The sequence below is a fragment of the Phyllopteryx taeniolatus genome, chromosome 18, assembly GCF_024500385.1.
Source record: "Phyllopteryx taeniolatus isolate TA_2022b chromosome 18, UOR_Ptae_1.2, whole genome shotgun sequence".
In the NCBI taxonomy this organism is placed as follows: Eukaryota; Metazoa; Chordata; class Actinopteri; order Syngnathiformes; family Syngnathidae; genus Phyllopteryx; species Phyllopteryx taeniolatus.
Genome location: NC_084519.1, coordinates 7,085,340 through 7,108,704, shown reverse-complemented (window position 1 = coordinate 7,108,704; position 23,365 = coordinate 7,085,340). Strand labels below are relative to the sequence as shown.

Sequence of the window (23,365 nt, the reverse complement as noted above, 5' to 3'; positions counted from 1 at the left end):
TAATTCTGTGATGTATCAGCATGTTGTAAATCAGGGTCAGCAACTATAACCCACTCCGTTCTTTAATCCGACCCACAGAGCATTTGCAATACATTATGAGAAGTCCTGTAATATATTTTGGGTTAAGAGATTTTTATTCCTAAATTTAATTAACTAAAATAGAGTTTGTCCTCACTGGTGTCGAATTAATTCGTTAATTACAGATGTAACTTTTTTTATTAAACCATCTACAAATGACTACAAAATCCTGTGGTCGTTGAGCACAAAAATCTGCCCACCCGTGTTGTAATCCCTAGTTCCATTTCATTCTCTATTTATAGAGGAATTGATATTTCTGGTTAATCTGTCATTTCTGTCTTTTCCCATTGTTTTGTATGAAAATAGAACATTGCACATCATATATACTATATACTGTATGTTTGATCTGGATCAGGCAACACGTGTCAACCTTACATACAGAACTCTGCACACAAAAACACCTTAATTTGTTTTCACATTCACCGCATCATAATTATTGACAGTTTTCCTTCCTTGGTAACAGTTTCATCCATGATTTAGAGTTATTTAAAAGGTCCTACAATGTCAATAGTGTGTACTAATTTTATTACGTGGAACATTTGGCTGCAGGCAACCTGCTTTAATCTTTTTATCCTCACACCTAGAAACAGTATTTCACTGTAGTAACCGCATCAATGTCCTCCACTGACATCAACAACTGTAAGGTATGGTGCTGAAATTGGTTTTGGAAGATTGAAAGCCAATGGGGGGGTTTGATGTGTTGTCGTTATCCGCAGCTAGTTGAAGCTTAACCAAGAAATGACATAAATTGGATTTTGTTCTTGGAGGAATTAATATTTTACATTGCTAAGTGGTGAATGTTGATATTGACTACCCTTTGAGAAAACTCCTTTTTGGGTGGGGGGGGGGCTTGGGTGGACGCAATTTTCGAAATGACATGATAGTTAATATTTGGTCCAAAAACTCATGATAATCTGTGTTTTTTGTTGTCGCTGTGTGTAGTTTCATTGCTTTCAGAGCGGTGCACATTTTTTAATTTTCATTTTGCTATGTTTGTTGACTGACCAATCACATTCCAACGTACTGATTATGAAGCACTGCACTGTATCATAATGAGAGAGCTGTTTCTATCGTTTTGGTTCTATTGTTTTGTTACATGCAAGGGCCAAGTAGGGTGCATCAGTGAGCTGTGCAGTTCAGCATCACTTCAAATTGCAACTACAAGTTTGCAGTTGAATTGAAATGGAGAATTAATAAAGTGGCCAGTAAAGTGCTAGACGTGCTTGACTATTTGGAAAACTGCACAGTGAGTCCTGAAATATACATATCTGAGTGTAGTGAAATTAGAGTTGATGAAAAGCATTTTCTTTTATCTTGACTTACAAATGCCCCGACTTCATTTTTCGATTTACAAGTCGCCGCTATGGGCGTTTTTTTTTGCTTTGTGTTGCGAGCGAAAATTGAAGACCAAATTTAAGATAAGCTGAAAATACTTCTCGAGCAAAGTGAAAAAAAAATCAGCAGTTATGGTACTGAGATACCCTCACATGTGGGCAAAGAGAGCAACAGTCATTCAGCCATTTATTGAACACCGGGAGAGCAGTTAAACACCAAATACAAAACGAGAACAATCACAAGAAGCTGCTGCAATACCTCAATTTAAGACAAGTTGTTTCCTCACCCAACCAACTAAGCCACCCGGACTCTAGATTTTGTGATGGGCATGTCACTTATGACGACATGCCCCTTACAGGCACACATCCAACACAGTGACTCCAGTACATACAATAATTACGTTTTATAAAACCTGTGTATTGCTTTACATTCTCTTTTATTGTTTTCATACAGTGCAGTGCTATTCTTCATGTTCCATATTTTTGGGGAGGCGAGAACAGATTAATGGCATTTTGATTGGTTTTAGTGGGTAAAATGAATTTGACATATGTGTACACTGAGTTACAAGATTATTACAAGTTCCGATGTATCCGTGTGTATGCCTATAAATGTGTTATGAAAAAGTTGTTTTGTCTGGAATGAAGCGCCTCCTGTATATAAGGTTTTCGTCGTGGGAAGCCGAGACAAGGGGGGCCTGTACAAAGTTGACTCCAGATATTACTGTTGTGTTCTCATGTCCTGCAGTCATTGCTATCAGAGACCCTACCCCCCACCAATGCACTCCTGTACGCCTCCCGGACAGCTGAAGTTATCTTGTTATGTGGCATTAGGGGGCCGACTTAATTGGTCCTTGCAGGCAGGTAATTAGTTCTGGTGGCATGTGCTCCCAGAGGGATGTGAATGGAAGGAATACAGCCTGATACCCCTCACCCCTCTCTTCCCCTCCCACTTAACACATTCACACACACACACACACGGAAGTTACCACATTCTCTTGTCATTCGTAGGAAAAGACAATAGGTCTGCCTTGTTAAAATAGGCTCCTGCTCAGCAGGACAATAACAGAGCCACAACAGCTGCCCCATAGCATCAAGCCTCAGTGGTCCCTGAAGCCTCACTGACCAGCGCTTCACAGTTTTGTAACTTTGGTTATGACATACTGCCAAATGAGCTTAGTATTAGTAGTTTTCAATTGGGGGGAATGTACTGTATGTCTTGTGAAAGAATGAGGCAAGACTTTCGGTTTTAACTGCAGTTAGTTAGTTAGCAGGATTACAACCATACCTACATCTCCATAATATACTGTAGAGGGCCGTGGTAGACGGTCAGGTCCAACACTAATATGTGAACTCCACTCTTTTCTCTCGGCCCTAGAAGGAGTAATAACGTTAATGGGCTTGCAGTCAATAAGCTATTCAGTTTAATATTATCACATGTACATGACACAACAACCGACTTCTCTCATTCCAATTCACACAGAGGGCAGTGGTGCTGTCTGACCTCCTGAATCGTTAACTAGCTGGAAAAACCGTCAGCTAACACCTACCGAACAACATAAACAGTGACCTATGATAAAATGAGGACTGGTAATGGTAATAGTGTATATTGAGTGGTTGAAGTTAAGAAAGTCAGCGAGACGTGGGAGGAATTGGGAGGAACAAACCATTTTTGAGGCAATTGGGGGGGAGGTTGTTGTTAAAATGTTACATTTCAAACAAGTACTGTATGGTTTTACACTTTTCTGTCTTGTTTAAAGAGGAAAAACTGTATCCATTTTCCACTCACTGAAGGTCCAGGTACCACATGCATGGCCCGCCAAAGGGAGAGATGTTAGCACATTATGGCACAAATATTGATAAAATTGCAGACCTTGATTTTTTTTTTCTACTTTACTTTTCATTGTCACAGTCCTCTTTGCATGAGGACAGTGACGCTCCAGATGGAGCAGATGACTCTGTTGTGTTTGGGTGTTGGCAGCCACTTGTTATTGCACATTGCTTTGTAAAAGCAATGTGCAAGGTCAGTGACACAATGTGTGATTCAGATGATTCGGTTTTTTTTTGCGCAGTAATAAATCATAAGACACAGTGATGATTTTATTCCTTATTTGTTTTTGTTTGACTTTGACTCAACCCTACCACAATGGCTTCAGCTGAATGCCATTTGAGATCTATTTGGATCCATGGAACACAAACAAGTATCTGGAACACCAGTAAACAGAGCGCATCGTGGGTGCTTCGCGTACTCTTTGGGTGGGGAGCACATCCCGGCGTTCGCAAAGCAGCGAGGTAATCAAACAATAATAGATTCCTCTAAAAATATACGGTGTTTGATACAGGAGGGTTCCAGTTGCAATTGAGTTAGGGAGGAGCATGTTTTGTTGCCGCATGAAAATATGACACAACCCAGAATAGTGGCCCATCGCTGATTTGTTGGGATTTCAAAACGATTTCCCCCTTTTGAAGTAATGGAATAGAAATAATTTGTTCCAATTGAAACTGTTCTCATCATGCAATCTCTATTAACTGTTTGAGTATTTTTTAAGTAACATTTTAGCATTCATAACTGTCAACGGAAGTTATCCATGCATTCTAGCCACTAGCTTACTCCGTAAACAAATGCAGTGCAGCTCAGTCTCTGGCTGCGTCACAACAAGTGGGGATGGTTTTGGCGGTACGTCAAACTCATTTGAAACGTCATCTCGTGACTGCAGCACGAAAGAAAGCAAGTGTGGTGTAACACAATGTCCAGCGACATTGAAACAGCCTCTACTGTGCTCATCCAATGCTATTTTGTGTTTTTATAGCATAATCATTCAGGCTGGTCAAGCTGTTACTGTTGCAATAATTTCCTCAAAAGAAGTCAAATGTTGATATTACACTTTTCTAAAAAGAACAGATCAGTGCTGAGAAATGTTGACACTTCATTTTACTTTACTGTATTTATTTTTACACGTGCAGTTATCATGTTCATTCTCATGTTTCTTACTGTGACCTGGATTGCCCTTTAAACATGTAAGAATAGCGTAGTTATATTTAAAAGTATAAAATACACGTTTCAGGGGCTTTTTAAAAACAGTATTATCCATCCATGCATCCATTTTCTGACCGCTTATCCTCACTAGGGTCACGGGCGTGCTGGAGCCTATCCCAGCGATCTTCGGGCAAGAGGCAGGGTACGCCCTGAGCTGGTCGCCAGCCAATCGCAGGGCACATAGAAACAAACAACTCACTTTGCACTCACATTCACACCTACGGGCAATTTTGAGTCTTCAATCAACCTACCATGCATGTTTTTGGGATGTGGGAGGAAACCGGAGTGCCCGGAGAAAACCCACGCAGGCACGGGGAGAACATGCAAACTCCACACAGGCGGGGCCGGTAATTATTATTATTATTATTTTGTAAAACATTTTTTACTTCCATAAGGTGGATTGTTACTTTGCAATAAAGGTGAACCCCTATTTATAACGAGGGATACCTTTCAGGGAAACGTGGGTCTTAAATAGACAACAGTTGAGAACCACTGCCTTGGGTCCAAGTTTCATAGTGATTGTATTAAGATGAAACATGTTTGTTAAACTATAGAACTTACTTGGAACAGCTGTGCTTGATCACTCTTTGATGAATTTGTTCCTGTCAGTCTTCATTCATCATCATCCATCATGTCATCTTCATCAAGTGCGCTTTTGACACATGACACTCTTTTGGAATCTAAGCTTGCAACGTGAGTGTCTTAAAGGACAAGGCGAGTGGCGGCCAAACGTCCACTTGTGGTTGTTGTGTGACCCACACCCCAAGCCTGCTAACAGGGGGACAACAGTCACCTTGGCTAAGTGCATTCCCTGAGGCTCCAACCCAAATCCCTGCTTGACCCTTGCTGATAAACTATGCTATGGATAGCCCAGTGGAGAGATTTCCTTTAAAATAAGGACCAGTCCAAAGTTTCCACAGTAACAAATGTCCGTCTGTTTACGTCTCATGTTATATATGACAAAGCTTTTCTGATTGTGTTTGCATGCCCACGGCCTTTCAAGTTGCATGGAAACCATATCCTGGGTGAGGCCTAATTTGTAGTATTAGAACACTGGATCCGATACTTTCCGCGTGTAAACAGCTTATCCGATTGTCTGTTGTTGGTATGATGAGTAGCTGTCATGTGTACACATTCTGACACCTCAAAACAGGTAACAGTAATCTGACACATGATAAAAATTACTTGAACAACGAAGTTTTTCATATTTATACCAATAGTACATTGGAGACGTTTGACTTTTTGGCTTTAAAAAAAAAAAAAAAAAAAATCCATTCATCTTCTATACCGATTTTCCTCATTAGAGTCGGAAGTGAGCTGGAGCCTATCTCATCTGACTTTGTACTGGTCGTCACTTAATCGCTGGTCAATTTTAGTCTTCAGTGAACCTTGGACTGTGTGAGGAAACTAGACTACCCGCAGAAAACCAATGCAAGCAGAGGTCGAACATACAAACGCCACATAGGAAGGCTGGAGCCCAAATTTGAACCCCAACCTCAGACCTGCGATGCGGACGTACTTACCCCTTTAAAAAAAATGATCACATTTATAATAATGATTATTGTCTTTAATTATGATCGTTCACATGGTTTTACTACCTTATGGTGGGGTTTGGGGTGTTCGTTTTGTCTTTGTTCACTAAATGTGCCTTCTTCCCCAATAAAGTCCGTAAGAATTAATATGACTTATTTTTTATTACAGACAACAGAAAGAATAAACAAAAAATATTGATCCATGTTTTTGATGTACAGGGTAATGACTTAAGTATCATGAGTTATTTAAAAAAAAAAAAACATTCAAAAGAATGCAACAAAACAGAATTCAGATGGCAAGAGTTTTAAAACAGACATTGGAAGAGTAGACAGACACGAAGAGGAGGTTTGGTGACTTGAGAAGGCTCCAGATTTTTCATTGTCCTAAACCCAATGCAGCCTGGCCTCTGTCAGGTGCCTGCAAACTGTAATTGCTCGTGACTTCCTGGGCCTGGCACCCACATGTTCATGGAAGGATGGGATTAACACATTATAGGTGCCCCAGGAGTAGTTGATAAGATTTTGGGAAGCTTTTTTTTGTGTGTGTGTGGGTGATGTTCCAGTGAGGCCCCGGAGAGGAGAGACGCCGGGGCAGAGAAGGTCCCTTTTTAATTTAAAAGAACGTCTGTCTTTGGGGTTTCCATAAAGGAACACTGATAACTTGACAGATCAATAAAGAGATAATAAAAGTTTATTGTCTGATTTTGCATGTGTCTTTGTAGTCACATAAACATCCACGGAACCTCAACGATGCATTGAATTTATTTATTGAGTCATTCATTTTTTAAGATGATGCATGGAAGCTGCAGTATAAAAGCCTTTTTTTTTTTTACACTACACATATCATTGCACAGTGCTCCATTGATGAGCTCATTCATTGGGAATGTGATGCCGCTGCGGGAAAGAGAGTAGGATTTTGCCGCCACGGTACTGCCGTCCAGAGTGGAAAAGCGTGACGTCAGACAGCGCATCCAACAGGAAAGATGGTGGCAGACTGATTACAGAGTGCAAAGACAAAGCTATTTTGAGGCTGTTTAGCCTCCATTGAAAAAAAAAGATGAAGCATCCTAAAGTACGTTAACCGTAATAGCTCTAGCTCACAGATGAGCCTGAACTCACCGAGATCCTGCCATGTCTATAAAATTGGATGAACCCATCCCCCTATTCTTGCTGCTGCTCGTTGCCCCCCCCAAATATGGAAACCCTGCCGGCCTCCCTGTGACCTTCCCCGTGGTGAGTGCAGTTGGAGAACCCCTTATCCAAGCTCACTTTTGGAAAGAGGCAGGGTACACCTGGGCCTGGTTGTCCTTTACAAGGAAGCATGCTTGGTAATATACAAGGTGGGTGTGATGTATATTAATGACCCCAGTGAACTTTGGGAGGAGAAAAAAAATGACACAGAGGCAGGTTGGATGAGTAGGGAGGTTTCTCCTGCACGGTGATGTTCTTCTTGACCAGGAATTGCCGGAGCAATGGATGTGAGCAGGTGTGTTGTCATGGTGAAGCAGCCACAAGTTGTCCTGTCACAACTATCACCGCTCCTCGCGCACTGAACGTTCTGTAGTAGTTTTGGTAGATCATCTGTTTCACATCGAAGGGGAAAACATGCAGTTTGGGTTTCAAATGTATTTTTTGGGACACCAGTCCTGGAACCCTTCTGACAAATGTAATGCCATTCATTATCTCCACCAATAGAAAACGTTAATGAGATTCAAATGACTGTCAAATGTATTGGAACAGATGTGCTTACACCTTGGTTTGACATTACAGAGAGCACTGCATCCACAATTTTCATTCAAATCAGATAAGACTTTTACTGTGACACGTTCTTTGAGAGAACTTTGATCAAATTTTATGATGCCATATGTAATTTGTCATAAAATGTATTGGGAAAACAGAATACAGAATTGTTTTACAAAAGAATGAAAAGGTTACTATATGAAAAATTCCCATAGGAAGTTGCACAGAAACACGTAAAGACACATTAATGGAAACATATCCCCTGTACATACATAAGACATATTCTTTATATTTGTCTGCCTAATTTTTTTTTTGGGTCAGTTATATTGAAAACACTGTCTGGAAAAATAAGAAACTGTGTCACTTTATTGGAGACAAATACTTGCGTCCTTGTAAAGTTGCATGACCTGATTGAGGAGTGGAGGTGACGTAAAGCCTATACATTTGGAGTCTGTCCATTTGTCAAAGTTTCCTCCTTCTTTGTGCTTTTGTTCTACTTTGCGCTTCATGGCAGTCAATCACATCACTCCTACAGTAGTTCTGAGGGTGCCAGTGCAGGATGACTTCAGTACAATACCTTCACTCAACAGGCCCTCCCTTCTTATCGTGCACAGCAGCTTGGCCGGATCAGGCAGTATAAATTGGACTTGCCCTAAGGAGAGACGCCGTGTTCCTCTTATGGGTCCACTCATTGTTTCGACTGGGCTTATATTTATTTTGATGTAAATCAGCTCACAAATGTGTTACGTCCTGCCCTTGTGTAGCGGGAGGCTCATTTGATGAAGGAAGTTTGTTCTATTGAGATTGAATGTCTACAGATGGTTTTCCATTATGCAACTTTTTTTTTTTTTTTTTTTAATATGAGGGGGTGACATCATCCTAACCCACTCACAGATGCAGGGTCAGGGTCAGAAAAGGGCTTCCACAGCTTTTTGTTTCAATAAAATTATCTTTTACATTTACTGTGGCAACAATCAAGCAAGTCGAGTCCCCACTACATTTCAAGTCGAGTCAAGTCATTACTTGGGTTAAGTCAGTCATAAATCATCCAATCTTGCTCATTCACAACATTCACTTCAGTCACTTCCACCACGTCTGTAATTGTAGTAGTTGAATCAATATTTCTACTTTTACCGGTCTTGTCGTGAAAGAAGTATCTGTACTTCTATTGAAGTACAGTGTGAGTACTTTTGCTCCCTCTGGTAGGTGACTTCAAAAATAGGAAAACTGAGAAGCCCAAGCATAAATACACATTTAAATCCCTATTATCGATTAAATTACGACTTGATGTAGCAAATCATTTACATTACTATGTACTGATATAAAATACAATCATTGGCACTCAAACGTCTTAGCACTGATCAATGCACATGTCCCTGGTTGACAGTTGTGAGTGGGTGTCTTGCCCTCGCCAGGCTTCCGTAGGATTCCTTCACTGTCCGTGTGTTTGCGGTGACAGAGCAGCATCGCCGCGCATCAAACTATGGACGAGATTAACAACATTGAAGTCGTTCCCTGCACCGAGTCCGACTACCTGAAGCCGTTCAGGGTGCACTACAACCAGGTAAGATGTCTCTCCACGGCTGTCAAGATGCAGCTGGATGCTGCGGGTTAGCCCAACATCCCCCCCCCCCCCCCTTAATTCACTTTAGAAGCTAGCACAACATGAAGTCTGCGCTGACACAGTCGCTGACAGCAACCATTAACAGTCACCTGCTACTGTATGGACAAAGACATTTGTTTATTGTGGCTTTTAGCTTCAAGAAGACGTGAGTTGGACATTGCTTGTTTTGTTGTGCCACCTCAGAGGTAACGAACAGCCGAAGGCTAGCACGCTAACGTTAGCATGCTACAGATGTTACAAAAGGTCGAGCGTGTCTTTTAAATGATCCTAAATAGGCGTATTAAACACCATTTGAATTGTTTGACGTCAGAATGATGAATAACAACCCAGCTGACACTTGTTGATATCAAGAACCGCACAGAAAGCTCAAGTGTCCTGTTTCATCGCAAAGCCATCCTCTGCAACTTTACAGTATAAAAGATGAGTAAAAAATAGGCTTCGCACGATCAGCATTTTTGGTTTTCAAAAACGATAACTGATCACAAGATGGAGCAATGTGTGTATTTACATGACTTGTTCATTTATTGTGTATACTTGTGTACTGTATACTGAGTATATTAAAAATAATTCTCTAGGATTTTAGACAAAAGTTAAAACATCAATGACCTCTAGGGGGTATTCAAGGATTGGCCACTGACATAAATTTAGGTCAAATCAACATTACAACATGACAGAAATAATTTGTGCTAACTTACTGTAATAAAATTACTTTATTGCAATTAAATTATTTTAACAAATACTGTTAATGAGATGCTTACTCTATCTTTCGCACTGTCCTGGCTATATGGACAGGTGTTGTCCAGAGTTTGCGTCCGTTTGGGTTTTCCTGTTTGTTTCCCCCCCCCCACGCTGCGTTGCTTGAACGTGGCATGGTCCTCCTTGTGGACATTCTTCAGGTGCCCGATCAAATTTGTTGTGTTGAAGCATTTAGATGATGTTCCCCACAACGTACTTCAGTTGTGCACAGACTGCAAATAACTTACGTGTTGTTTGTCTGAGACAACGCAAAATAGTCCCACACCGACGACGTGTTTTTTCCCCCGACAAGATTCAAAAAACTTGATTGGCTGTCAGATAGTTACAGTACTATGCCACAAGAGATGTGACAAGGGTAAAAATAAACTAGCTTTTGGATTCAAATATACTGTACACGATGCAGACGCGGAGTAAATGTCTAAATGTCTTTTGCGGAGCCTATCGATGATGTCATTGATCGGATCAGCGAATTATGACATGAAAGTCGATCGGCCGATCAGCATAAAATGGTATTTATCGGCCGATACCTATCAAGCCGATCATATCGGTGTAAAGTCTAGTAAAAATGGCTAAAATTTAAATATCTTTCAGTGTTTTGTTTTTCACGTCATCCAATTTAACTTAAACTCAAGTAAATAACGTTGATTGAGCCCTTCTCTCAACTAAATGTTCCCTTTATTGAGTGTAGAAAATTAAAAATAATAGTACAGTGGGTACGGAAAGTATTCAGACCCCCTTATATTTTTCACTCTTTGTTATATTGCAGCCATTTGCTAAAATCATTTTAATTTGTTTCCCTTATTAATGTACACACAGCACACCATATTGACAGAAAAACACAGAATTGTTGACATTTTTGCAGATTTATTAAAAAAGAAAAACTGAAATCTCACACAGCCATAAGTATTCAGACCCTTTGCTGTGACACTCATATATTTAATTCGGGTGCTGTCCATTTCTTCTGATCACCTTCATTGGAGTCCAGCTGTATTTGATTATGCTGATTGGACTTGATTAGGAAAGCCACACACATCTCTAGATAAGCCCTTAGAGCTCACAGTGCATGTCAGAGCAAATGAGAATCATGAGGTCAAAGGAACTACCTGAAGAGCTCAGAGACAGAATTGTGGCAAGGTACAGATCTGGCCAAGGTTACAAAAATAATTCTGCTGCCATTCAGGTTCCTAAGAGCACAGTGGCCTCCATAATCCTTAAATGGAAGACGTTTGGGACGACCGGAACCCTTCCTAGAGCTGGCTGTCCGGCCAAACTGAGCAATCGGGGGAGAAGAGCATTGGTGAGAGAGGTAAAGGAGAACCCAAAGATCACTGTGGCTGAGCTCCAGAGATGCAGTCGGGCGATGGGAGAAAGTTCTAGAAAGTCAACCGTCACTGCAGCCCTCCACCGGTCGGGACTTTATGGCAGAGTGGCCCGACAGAAGCCTCTCCTCAGTGCAAGACACATCAAAGCCTGCATGGAGTTTGCTAAAAAACACCTGAAGGACTCCAAGATGGTGAGAAATAAGATTCTCTGGTTTGATGAGACCAAGATAGAACTTTTTGGCCTTAATTCTAAGGGGTATGTTTAGAGAAAACCAGGCACTGCTCATCACCTGTCCAATACTGTCCCAACAGTGCAGCGTGTTGGTGGCAGCATCATGCTGTGGGGGTGTTTTTCAGCTGCAGGGACAGGATGACTGGTTGCAATCAAAGGAAAGATGAATGCTGCCAAGTACAGGGATATCCTGGACGAAAACCTTCTCCAGAGTCATCAGGACCTCAGACTGGACTGACGGTTCACCTTCCAACAAGACAATGACCCTAAGCACACAGCTAAAATAACGAAGGAGTGGCTACAGAACAACTCCGTGACTGTTTTTGAATGGCCCAGCCAGAGTCCTGACTTAAACCCATTTGAGCATCTCTGGAGAGACCTGAAAATGCCTGTCAAACAACATTCACCATCCAACCTGACAGAACTGGAGAGGATCTGCAAGGAGGAATGGCAGCGGATCCCCAAATCCAAGTGTGAAAAACTTGTTTCATCATTCCCAATAAGACTCATGGCTGTTTTACCTCTAAAGGGTGCTTCTACTAAATACTGAGCAAAGGGTCTGAATACTTATGGCTGTGTGATATTTCAGTTTTTCTTTTTTAATCTGCAAAAATTTCAACAATTCTGTTTTTTCTGTCAACATGGGGTGATGTGTGTACATTATTGAGGAAGAAAAATAACTTAAATGATTTTAGCAAATGGCTGCAATATATGGCTGGGATGAGAATCAGCACCTCCAAATCTGAGACCATGGTCCTCAGTCGGGAAAGGGTGGCATGCCATCTCCAGGTCGGGGATGAGATCCTGCCCCAAGTGGAGGAATTCAAGTATCTTGGGGTCTTGTTCACGAGTGTGGGAAGAATGGAACGGGAGATCGACAGGCGGATCGGTGCAGCGTCTGCATTGATGCGGACTTTGTATCGGTCCGTTGTGGTAAAGAAAGAGCTAAGCCGAAAGGCGAAGCTCTCAATTTACCGGTCGATCTTCGTTCCTACCCTCACCTATGGTCATGAGCTGTGGGTCGTGACCGAAAGAACAAGATCCCGGATACAAGCGGCCGAAATGAGTTTCCTCCGCAGGGTGTCCGGGCTCTCCCTTAGAGATAGGGTGAGAAGCTCGGTCATCCGGGAGGATCTCAGAGTAGAGCCGCTGCTCCTCCGCATTGAGAGGAGCCAGATGAGGTGGCTGGGGCATCTGATTCGGATGCCTCCCGGACGCCTCCCTGGTGAGGTGTTCCGGGCATGTCCCACCGGGAGGAGACCCCGGGGACGACCCAGGACACGCTGGAGAGACTACATCCTTCGGCTGGCCTGGGAACGCCTCGGGATCCCCCCGGAAAAGCTGGATGAAGTGGCTGGGGAGAGGGAAGTCTGGGCGTCCCTGCTGAAGCTACTGCCCCCGCGACCCGACCCGGATAAGCGGTAGAGAATGGATGGATGGATGGATGGATGGCTGCAATATAACGAAACGTGAAAAATTTAAGGGGTCTGAATACTTTCCATTCCCACTGTAAATACACAGCAATGCCTTTTTAGCCTATTATTTTGAAGTTGCCCCTCACAGCACATTGCCGGCGTGTTACCGTAATTCATAGTATTAACAGTTGTTGTGGTGGATAGCTTGACTTTCGACTGGAGGCTGGCCTGACAGCAGTAAAAACACTACTGAGTCAATGTCGATATTCTTTGCAGTGTAGTTAATGCCACTTTGGAGAAATAATTGCCCAAGGAGATCATATATTTTTTTTCTCCAGTACTTTGACCTGATAATGTTTTTAACATTTTTTCGTATGGTTGAAAGGTTTAGTCGTCTTACCTTGCGGGGAAGACAACTCTGCTGCACTCTTTACATAAGACTTCTTTTTTAACAATCTCAATATGTGAGGACAGTGGTGGCGCGTGCTCAAATCCATACGGTATCTGGTTGCACTGCATGTGACGACCAGCGTTACTCAAAGTTGTATACAAAGATGGATTGTTGGTTTTCTAGCTGACATATAGGAAACACACATCTTTGATGTAGCGACAATTGCTTGCCAGAAACGACATGCAGCGACGATTTCATAAAAACAAAACAGTTGTTCATCATCATCCATTTGCCTCAGATAAACTTGCCAGCGACTAACAGTCAATATTCTTCTTTCACAAGCATTTTACTTCCACATTACCTTTCAAAAGGCTATGAGGTCAGCTAAATTAAAAGAGTGGCTTAACGCCTTGGATGAGTGTATGAAAAGTGCTGTATAAATAAATTTGGTTTGATACAACTTGTAAAAAAAATAAAAATAAATGGTGATTTACCTCCCAATCTGTCGGCGCCTACTGTGTTATGAGCTATCACATTATAGTAATACTCACTTTGGAGCATTTATCGACTGAAGAGCACAATGACAATGATAAGACAACTAGGTGTTTATTGAGCATGTAACAGTGAGACACATGACAGCCATGAAAGAAGCTTTGTCAACGCTTCCTTTGAAAAACTACACAGCTCTTTTTAAGTGTGTCAAATGCGTCGAAGCAGTGGCCAATTGCCTCAAAGTGATTCATTGCTTCAGAAAGCCTTGGTTTCTCCATCACTAGCTAATTCCACCGACAGTGACTGAGGCTCCTGTTGCAGGATGTGCTGGGCACCGCTCGCTTGTTATTTAGGCAGCTTAATGAAGCCTTACCCATGCGTCCGCCCCCTGGTGGTTGGTTGACTAGGTTGAGAAAGTGCTTCATATGCAGCGGTGCCCCCATTTTAAATGTAATAATCGTCGACGATCAGGCTAATTTAATCGTGGCAGCCAGAATTGAGATCACAATTAAAATTCTATATTGTGCAACCCTAGTGTATGTACAGTATTTTGTTATCATGGGTAATACTGAATTGTAACTGTGTAACTGTATGCTATTTGTGGATCGTTTGAAAATGAGCAATTGAAACTGTATTAGTGGAAACATAAAATGCAACCATTTTAATGTAAATTGTGTATATCCTCATGGTTGACCTCCATCTCCAAATTTGGTAAGTTAAATTTTTTTTTTCATAAATTGACACTATTGCTCAGTCTATCCCCACATAGGTCTGTTATTTTTACAAATAAAGTATTGACACATCTAAAGTGTTGAAAATGGCTTGCTCTCTCTGACGATGCAATATGCACATATCTCCAGTTACTTTCTACAGGTGAGATGTGACATAATTTTATCCATCCATCCATCCATTTTGTGTACTGCTTATCCTCACTAAGGTCGCGGGCGTGCTGGAGCCTATCCCAGCTAATTTTAGTTTTTCTTAAATGATTTAATGTGGTCGAATGTATTTTTTTTATTTTTTATTTTTTTTTTCCATAAAAATGCTGCTTTCTTAACAGCGGTGTGTTCACTTTCCATAGCCTCTGTGTTTTAGCAGTTTATGTTCTTAAGTCACAAAAACAATGACTGGTTCACACATCACTTGAAGCAGCTCTTTTGTAGCTGTTCCTTCAAGCTCCGTTACCATGGTGCTTAGATTGTTAGGCAAGTTTTTTTTCACCATTTGGGGCTCACACCTGTGACAGGAGGGGGGGTTCAAGCTTATCAAGAGAATGGTGGAACAGCTAATACGGCAGATGGGCAACAAAAGAGATGATGATGGTGACTACCTCTCTGTTCTTCCCTCTCTTTTATCCTGGCCAACTCTTGGCCAGATCAGGATGGGCTGTTCAGTGAGTCCCCCACAATGGCTTTTGAGGCACACATCTTCCCCAAAAACCTTTTATGCTGCAAAGCACATCTGCAATCTTACAATCATGTATTTTCACGATCAGAAAGGCACTAGTAGTCGTTGCCTAATAAGTGTTTCTCTTCATCGTTATTGTTTATCGATGTTTGGTCTTATATCTATTAAAGTAGGTGATTGTCCACTGTTGACTCTGGGAAAGGACACTCACCATTGTTGCCTTATGCGAGTGTTGAATCACAAGTTGCTACTTCATGCAGGCTAATTACCTTCATTTATTCATGATAATGATTTGAATTATTCATTCTGGGTAGCTTACAGCCTGTGGCCCTTTAGTCCTTCACTGAATGTACCCATTATGATCTTAAAACGCATTGTTTCACTTGAATTGTTATTGATCCTTTTCAACCCAAACTGCACAATTAAAATAATCTTACTCTCTGACTATTGAAATATATTTTTGATTTTCATTTTTTATATATATATATATATTGTTTTTTTTTACTGTATGACCTACCACCATGTACAGTAAAAGTAAAACAAGTAAAACACAGCATCTCATCCTTTGGTGTTTGACGTAGGCATCGCGTTTTAAGGAAGTGGAGAGTGAATCCTGCTAAAGTCTAGGAGTCTATAAATAAGTTGACTGCTGCACAATAAACCTTAAAAACGTAGAAAAATTGTCTACCTTACCTGTGAAGGACTGTGACATTTTGTTTCTTTTTCAGTTCTGTGGGGAGTGTGGTCATCATCACACATGCTCTTTGACAAGACTCCCGAATACAGTAGTCACAAAGGCTGACAGAAATAAGTGTTTTTTCTAGGGAGTTTATTTAATTTATTTATTTTTGTTGCAGTGTGCCAACCAACATACAGTAGCTTACAAAGTATTAATGAGCCGACCATCTTGGTCATCTCCTGATGTTTTTAGGGCTATAGATGATCATGGCCAATCAATATCAGGACATAACGAACTGTTCCTTTTCATTGCTTTTTATTATTTCTTGTTTTGGCATCTGCTATGACACTTTATTGTCAAATTATGGGTTCGGCTGTTTATATATTTGGTGTTGATTTAATATGAGGGTGTGGTGGCATGGATGTATTTAAGAGTGCATGCTATTATTATTTTTGTATCCCTTGTGAATCGTCATCTGATGGTTCTGTAGATCCTGTGAATACTCCTGACAGGTTATCTATCTGTCACAACGTGTGGTTGTTTTGTTCCTTTAGCTGTTGCTGATCCTTAGTGGAGCATCTGTAAAGTGTGAATGAGAGGCTTGCTGTAGAGATCACAACTGAAGTTAAATTCTGAAAAAAACGGGAGAGCATATGTTAGGAATCAAAGAGTGCAATTGGATTGGAGGACTCAGTTGATTTTTTTTTTGATTTTTTTTTCCCACTCTCTGCAGCAGCTGCCAGCTTTGTAGTGTTGAGTGGGGTGAGCACAGTAGGTGTGTATGTGCTGGTCATCACACGTTAAGCACCTAAAAGATCAAGACGGTACGCCCCTCTCTACAATGGCCATTGAAACAGGAGCCTGTCATGTTTGATGCCCAATGCCAGAGGGACCACATTAATTTCAAGGTCCCGTGAAACCTCCTCTGGCTTCTCTTATCCCCCTTACCGACTCCCACTCACTCTACGTCGGCTACTCACTGTGTCGTAATCCACATCGAACATAAGTCTGCAGCTCTCCTGGGACATTGCACCTGCCCCCCCAACCCTTCCTCTCAGCAAGAGGGCCTAGTAATGAAGGGAACCCCACCATCTGGGAGTGGTGACAGATCCTACAGAGAGAATGGATGCATTTGTCTGTTGCATTTGAGTCTCATCTATTTGGTATTCCAATTGTGGTCAAATCCATTGTGATCTTCTGGTACGATTGTGCTAAATTTAAACTGGTTGATGACGTTTCTCTCTAAAGAGATAGCGTTTATGTACGCTGTCCGATCAATTCTTGCACCTCCTTTTTGCAAGTTAATCCACTTTTCTAACAAGCAGTACAGTTTGTTGTCTGTTCTATATCGTATAAATCTTTAAAAATATTTATTGCGAAAAGTTGTATAAACAGCATAACATTTCACCACACTCTTTTTGGCGTAGCAATAATGGTCTTCCACTACAGTAAGGTGGCACTAGATTGTTGAACGGTCGGTTTATTGTTTACTGGTAATGTCAGCATCCAAATCTGTATAGAATTGGGCTCTATTTCTTTTCCATCCATTTTATATATATAAAAAAACTTCCCTTCTGTTTTATGCATAACATAGATCAAAATGAGTCTATGACCAGGTTTAAGTTTGACATCTGTGCGGTATGTTGAATACAATAGCAAACAACAGGATTTGAAATCGCCGATGGTGTGACGTTTTTCAATTCATATTCAAGTACCTACCCACTTCGTGGTTGCTACAGGCCCACTCCTCGCTGGAAAAATTGCTGAGTGGCAATGCAGCTGTCTTGTCCAAAGCATCATATCTTTGCATCACCTGCCAAACTCAGAGGAGTTGAGGACTAAATGGCTTCAGTTTATTTTTGGAGAAATTCCCAAGCATTTCAGAACCAGAATTGTGCTCTGTTTGGGACCATTTCATGGAGAATGGTTTCATAAAATAAGCTTTCACGCACTGCTGAAATTGCATTTCAAGTTTTAAAGGTCCCATATTTTGGCTATTGAGACCTCCATAGAGTGACTCTGTAACATGGACTTGGTATAAAAGTGTAAATTTTATAAAAAAAAAAAAAACACTTATTTTTCTCCTACGAGCGTCCAGAAAAGGCCCCTCTGACAGCTAATTCTGTTTGACCCAGTTTACCGCTTTGTCCATATTTGTCTTACACCGCCCCCTTTCCCCTGATTGGTTGCCTCCGTGTAGAAGACCCACTTGTGAGAGCACATGTGTTTGTTATGTTGACAGTGCTGGAGAGGTAGGTGGAGATCTTCGCTAGTAACGTAGATAAGCTTGAGGAATTCGAATGACCTGATTTCAGGCCTCTTGGCAGAAAAACGTCTGGGAATCAGGAATGCGTAGACAATTTTAATTTATATTTCACGTTTACTGAGGCACCCTAGAGACAATATTACATTCCAAGTACCGTAATTTCTCGTGTAAAATGCGCACCCATGTATAATGCGCAGCCCCAAAGTTGACCTCAAAATTCTGGAAAACCCTTCAACCTATGCATTTTTACAATGCATGATTTTTCTTCTACCCATATGAGCAAAACATGAAGTATTATCTGTATTTTGTTAGTTTTTTCAAATAATTATTCTGAAGTTAAGCATTTTATTTGGACACATAATACTTTATTTTTATTTACTTGCTCTTATTGTGAAATTCACACCCCTACTTTTATTTAGTAAATGAGAAAACATAGTTGTGTTCATATGTTTGATTACCCAGGCAGAATTTGTAAAACATCCATCCATCCATTTTCAACACCGCTTATCCTGGTTAGGGTTGCGGGACGCTTGAGCCTATCCAAGCTGACTTTGGGCGAAAGGCGGACTACACCCTGAACTGGCCACCAGTCAGTCGCAGGGCACATATAGACACGGACAACCATTCGCACTCACATTCACACCGTCACTGAGTGGGAACTGAACCCACGCTGCCTGCATCAAAGTCAGGCGAGTGTATCACTACACCATCAGTGACTTTTGTAAAACATGTACAACCTTTCAATCAAAACAGGACCAGGCGAACACATTTAATTTTATTTTAATGGGATACAAAGTAAACTGTCAAGCATTTTAGAAAAGCATTATCATTAAACAAAACATAACCATAAATAAATTAATGATGGTTGTTGGTCGGTCATCAGTCGTATTTATAAGAAAACCAAAAAACCAAACAATATTTCACAAATTCTGCCTGGGTAAGTAAACTTATGAGCACAATTGTACATGTATGCAGTCATATATACCCCTGTCATATTGAAATGAAAGTGTAGGCTACACCTTTTTCATAACCTCTAGGTGGCACACTAGAATTAAAGTGTACAACTTTTTCATAACATCTAGGGGGCGGTGGCATAGTGGAATGAAAGTGTACAGCTTTTTCATAACCTCTAGATGGCGGCATACATATAAAATGTCAAAGTCTCCCCCCCCCCCCCCATTCGTTCCCTATACCTATGTATAATGCGCACTATTGACTTTTGACAATTTTTTAGGTAAAAAATGCGCATTATACACTAGAAATTACGGTACTCAAAAAAGTTGCTTTGACAAAATACAGGACCTTTAAGTAAACAGCATCACATAAACAAGATGCGCACCGCATACACTCCTTGAAGTCTCAGCGCCCCTTGCACAATGGTCATTGCACCGGACTATTGCAATATTAGTCATTCGAACTGCTCTAAGTGCTAGAGGACTCTGCATCTTTTTGCACAATTGTTTTTTGTCAATGTCTTTGTCTCCAAAGTGTTCTGTAAATTGACTGTCTGTTGTAAAAGAGCGGCTCCAACTACCGGAGACAAATTCCTTGTGTGTTTTGGACATACTTGGCAAATAAAGATGATTCTGATTCTGATTTGAAATGTGAAGTTTTGACATAATGGGTTTAGTTCCCCGTTAATTTTTGTAGTTGACAGCTATTGTTATGCTACATGCAGGCATCTTGATCAAAATGTAATTAATTCTTCCTGGCTCAGACTCAAGCTAGGAACCAAATTCCACAGAAATTCTTCAACAGTCATACATTTATACAAGTGCCAGTAAAAATATACCCTCTGTCGTGATACCACTGTGTACGTAACCTTTTTGTAAAAGTGAAAGCTAGCTTCTCCTATGTATACTGAAAGATCACGACACGTTTTGACTTAGTCTACTACTATGATTACACATTCACATTTTCACATTTATTACATTCTCACTTTTCATGCACATTAAGTTTTATAAAACTAAAAATAAAGTTTTATAGAAGAAAGTGTTTGACACAGATAACCATACATTTTACTGCAAATGATTGAACAGAGAGACTTTGTGGCTGGCAGATTACATTTTTTTTAGGTCTTTCTGTGTGGGTGGCAAGTTTGCAGGACTCAACAGGCTTTTGAATGATTTCAGATCTTTGCTTGTTTTGCAAGCAAGTGGGGTGCGGCAAACTTGGCCTCAGCAAGGAATCATAACATGTTCGACAACTGTTAGTACATTAGTAGATTTTGACTGATTAAAAAGGTAAAATTTAAATGTAAAACGTCACCACAAAGCTCATGTCAAGCTATTTTACACTGAAATCAGCAAAAATGTTTTTGTTTTTAATTCTGACTTAAGTCCTTGAGTTAGACTGAGTTCAGTAGAACAAAACCATCAACAAAACAAAACCATCAACAAATCAAAACAAGGTAACAATTAACTCTTGTTTTCACTGTGTTGCATGTCTTCTCTTTCCATAAACAAGAATGTGGGGGTTATGCTTTTCTGTTGTTGAAGTATGTGATGCCTATGGTGGCCAAGTACGATACAAAAAAAAACTCGACCTAGGAAAAAAATGTTTTCATTGGTCCTTCGGTGACAGAATGGAGACGAAATCTCTCTTTCCACTATCATGTCCGTTCATCCATTTTCTCTGATTAAAGTCAAATCAAAACAAGACCACGTGTTTAATAAAATTTGATTCAGTCAATGTATTCAGTTTTCAAACCCTAGCGATACCTTTGTCATTTACCTGATGATGAGACTGTGTTCTATACAAATAAAGGAGTAGCTGATTTTCTGACTTTATCAAAATCTTATGCATCCAACAATGCAAAGTGTTGGTTTGGCATTGTAGGTGTTTTGAGCCGCAGCATACTTATGTGTGCAGTCATATTCAGTGGCAGCATGTTGATGAAAACGTATCTTACAATGATGACGTTTGCAATTCACACAAACGTAACTAAGCGCTTGTCATTTTGCAGGCATCCAAGACACCCTCATTGTGACTACTGCTTAGGCTGCAAAACTGCCCCGCCAATTTCTCCAGCTTGCTGGGCTCGGCTGGGTTGCCCTGACCACGGTTATAATGAATGTGCTAAAATAAGACAGCAGCATGTCTCATTTCAGCCTTGTCGCCGTCTGAGAAGCGGCTGCCAGCATTCAGACATAAGCAGATGAGGATGAGATGTTTTGATTGTACACTGAAAGTGAAATTAAGTAAATCATTTCATGTAATTTATAATTTCCCCTGATGTAGTTTTGCAACCTAGCATACGAAGTACATTGAATAGATATTACTTCAAAATGCACTCGCTAAATTCCTTTACAGTTTGAAGTGATGAGAAACATGTGAGACAATGTTAGACACTTCCCACACACTGAACACTTGTTCTTTTTTCCGCCGCTCTTTAATTGCACATCTGATGGTTTGTAATGCTGCACATCCTGTTGATGTGACAACAAGACCGCAGGGCACATAAACAGCTATTTCCAACCTCTGCCATCGAAGCTGAATGACAATGGGACGTGTTTGAGCATTTAGTCACCAGGATTCCCTCCCTGAAACTTAATCCAGTTTGTAAACGCCCATCTTTTCTTTTTGTAGACGATCCTTTAAAGTCATTGACTTATTTTGTTATAGGTTAGACACATTGTGTCCCCTTTCAGTAGATGATGACCTTCTGACCTTAGTTGTTATTTGTCAGTGCTTCTGAAGACTTAGTGTCCTATATCTCCTCAAATCTCTTATTGAATTTGAATAATCTCTGACACAAGATGCTTTATGAAGACAAGGTCAAGGTTCAGATCAGTAGAAAGGCTGTATTTAATGGAGCTCTGCTGAGCCCAATTTTAACCATGTCCACATTTTTAGAGAATGTGTTCCATCAAACCAAGCACAAAAATACCTTTCGCCATCATAAAACACAACATCATATCAACTTTTCAGTGCTCTATAAGTTTCAACTGTTGTTTGTTCTCTTGTTGTCCCATATCATTTTAAAGGATTTTTGATCCAAGAGGCTACAAGTAGCCAGGGTTCAAGATGCATATCAGACTTGTGTAGTTTTACAACTGAGCAGTAGTTTCAAAGAATCTGATCGCTTTAGCAGCATCCAGATTGAATAAATCAAAGATGATCTGACGTCCTGACTTCAAAGGGTCATGCATCAAAGGGACCATTATGGTTGTGTGTAACCGTGCCTAACCGGAGCGTTTAAACATTTAGATAGTCTTAATTTTATTGCATTTACTCACGCTGTCTGTTTCCATCTGATTTCTTCACAGAATGGCACAAAAAAGTCCTGGGACTTCATGCGAACCCATGACAGGTAAAAACACTCTTATCACAGCAAACCTTTTTCAGCAATTCTGCACATGTTCACAAACCAACTCATGCAAGTGATACAGATGGTAAAACCGAACGTCATATTGGCTTTTTAGAACCTTATTTCATTTGTATTTGTTGAGATGACTGTACCCAAAAAATAGCTGTATCAAAATGTTTAAAAAAAAACAAAAACAAAAAAAATCAATGCTCCCCTCCCTTTCATCTGTAGACAGGTGGTAATTCTAATAATATTTTTTCTCTAATGCTGCCAACGACTGTAAGGATGGTCAAACCAAAAGAGTTTTAGTGTGTTTGTTTGTGGCGTGGTGGTCTTGTCAGTGGTTATGAATGTCCAAGCTTCATAGGGTGCCCTGTAAGGGAAATGTCACACTTTCGTGACAAAACACTAGTTACAACTATTTGTTTTGCCTAGGGTACACTAATGCTTGGGGATACGTCTCAGGTCATTTAAGCCCACTTTCCTCTACTACTGACCCCAAACAGAGGTCCATGTGGAAAATAGTACCACAGAGACAAAGGCAACCTCAAACCTGTCTTTCCGAGACGAAATAGACAACTTTTCCCGAGGTGTAAACTGCCAAGATATTATTTCCCGTTTTGACATGTAATGAATGGACCAAAATGTGTGGTGCATTTTTGTTAAAGTGGACATTACAGTTTACCCTCAGCAGTTCTGTCTACACTTCAGATGTGTAAGGAAATAATGTGAAAGACAGACTTGTTGGTATTAT

The 23,365-nt window shown here is 40.6% G+C and overlaps 1 protein-coding gene across 1 annotated transcript in view; it reads left to right on the top strand.

The window, feature by feature from the left end:
- The first annotated feature begins 9,092 nt into the window (after positions 1-9,092).
- nudt14 (nudix (nucleoside diphosphate linked moiety X)-type motif 14) overlaps positions 9,093-23,365 on the top strand; it is a 30,809-nt gene continuing 16,536 nt past the window's right edge. The window contains exons 1-2 of the mRNA XM_061753277.1: positions 9,093-9,282; positions 22,571-22,614. Of these exons, the coding sequence (XP_061609261.1) occupies positions 9,202-9,282; positions 22,571-22,614 (125 nt within the window). The 5' untranslated portion in view covers positions 9,093-9,201. The remainder of the gene's footprint in view (positions 9,283-22,570; positions 22,615-23,365) is intronic.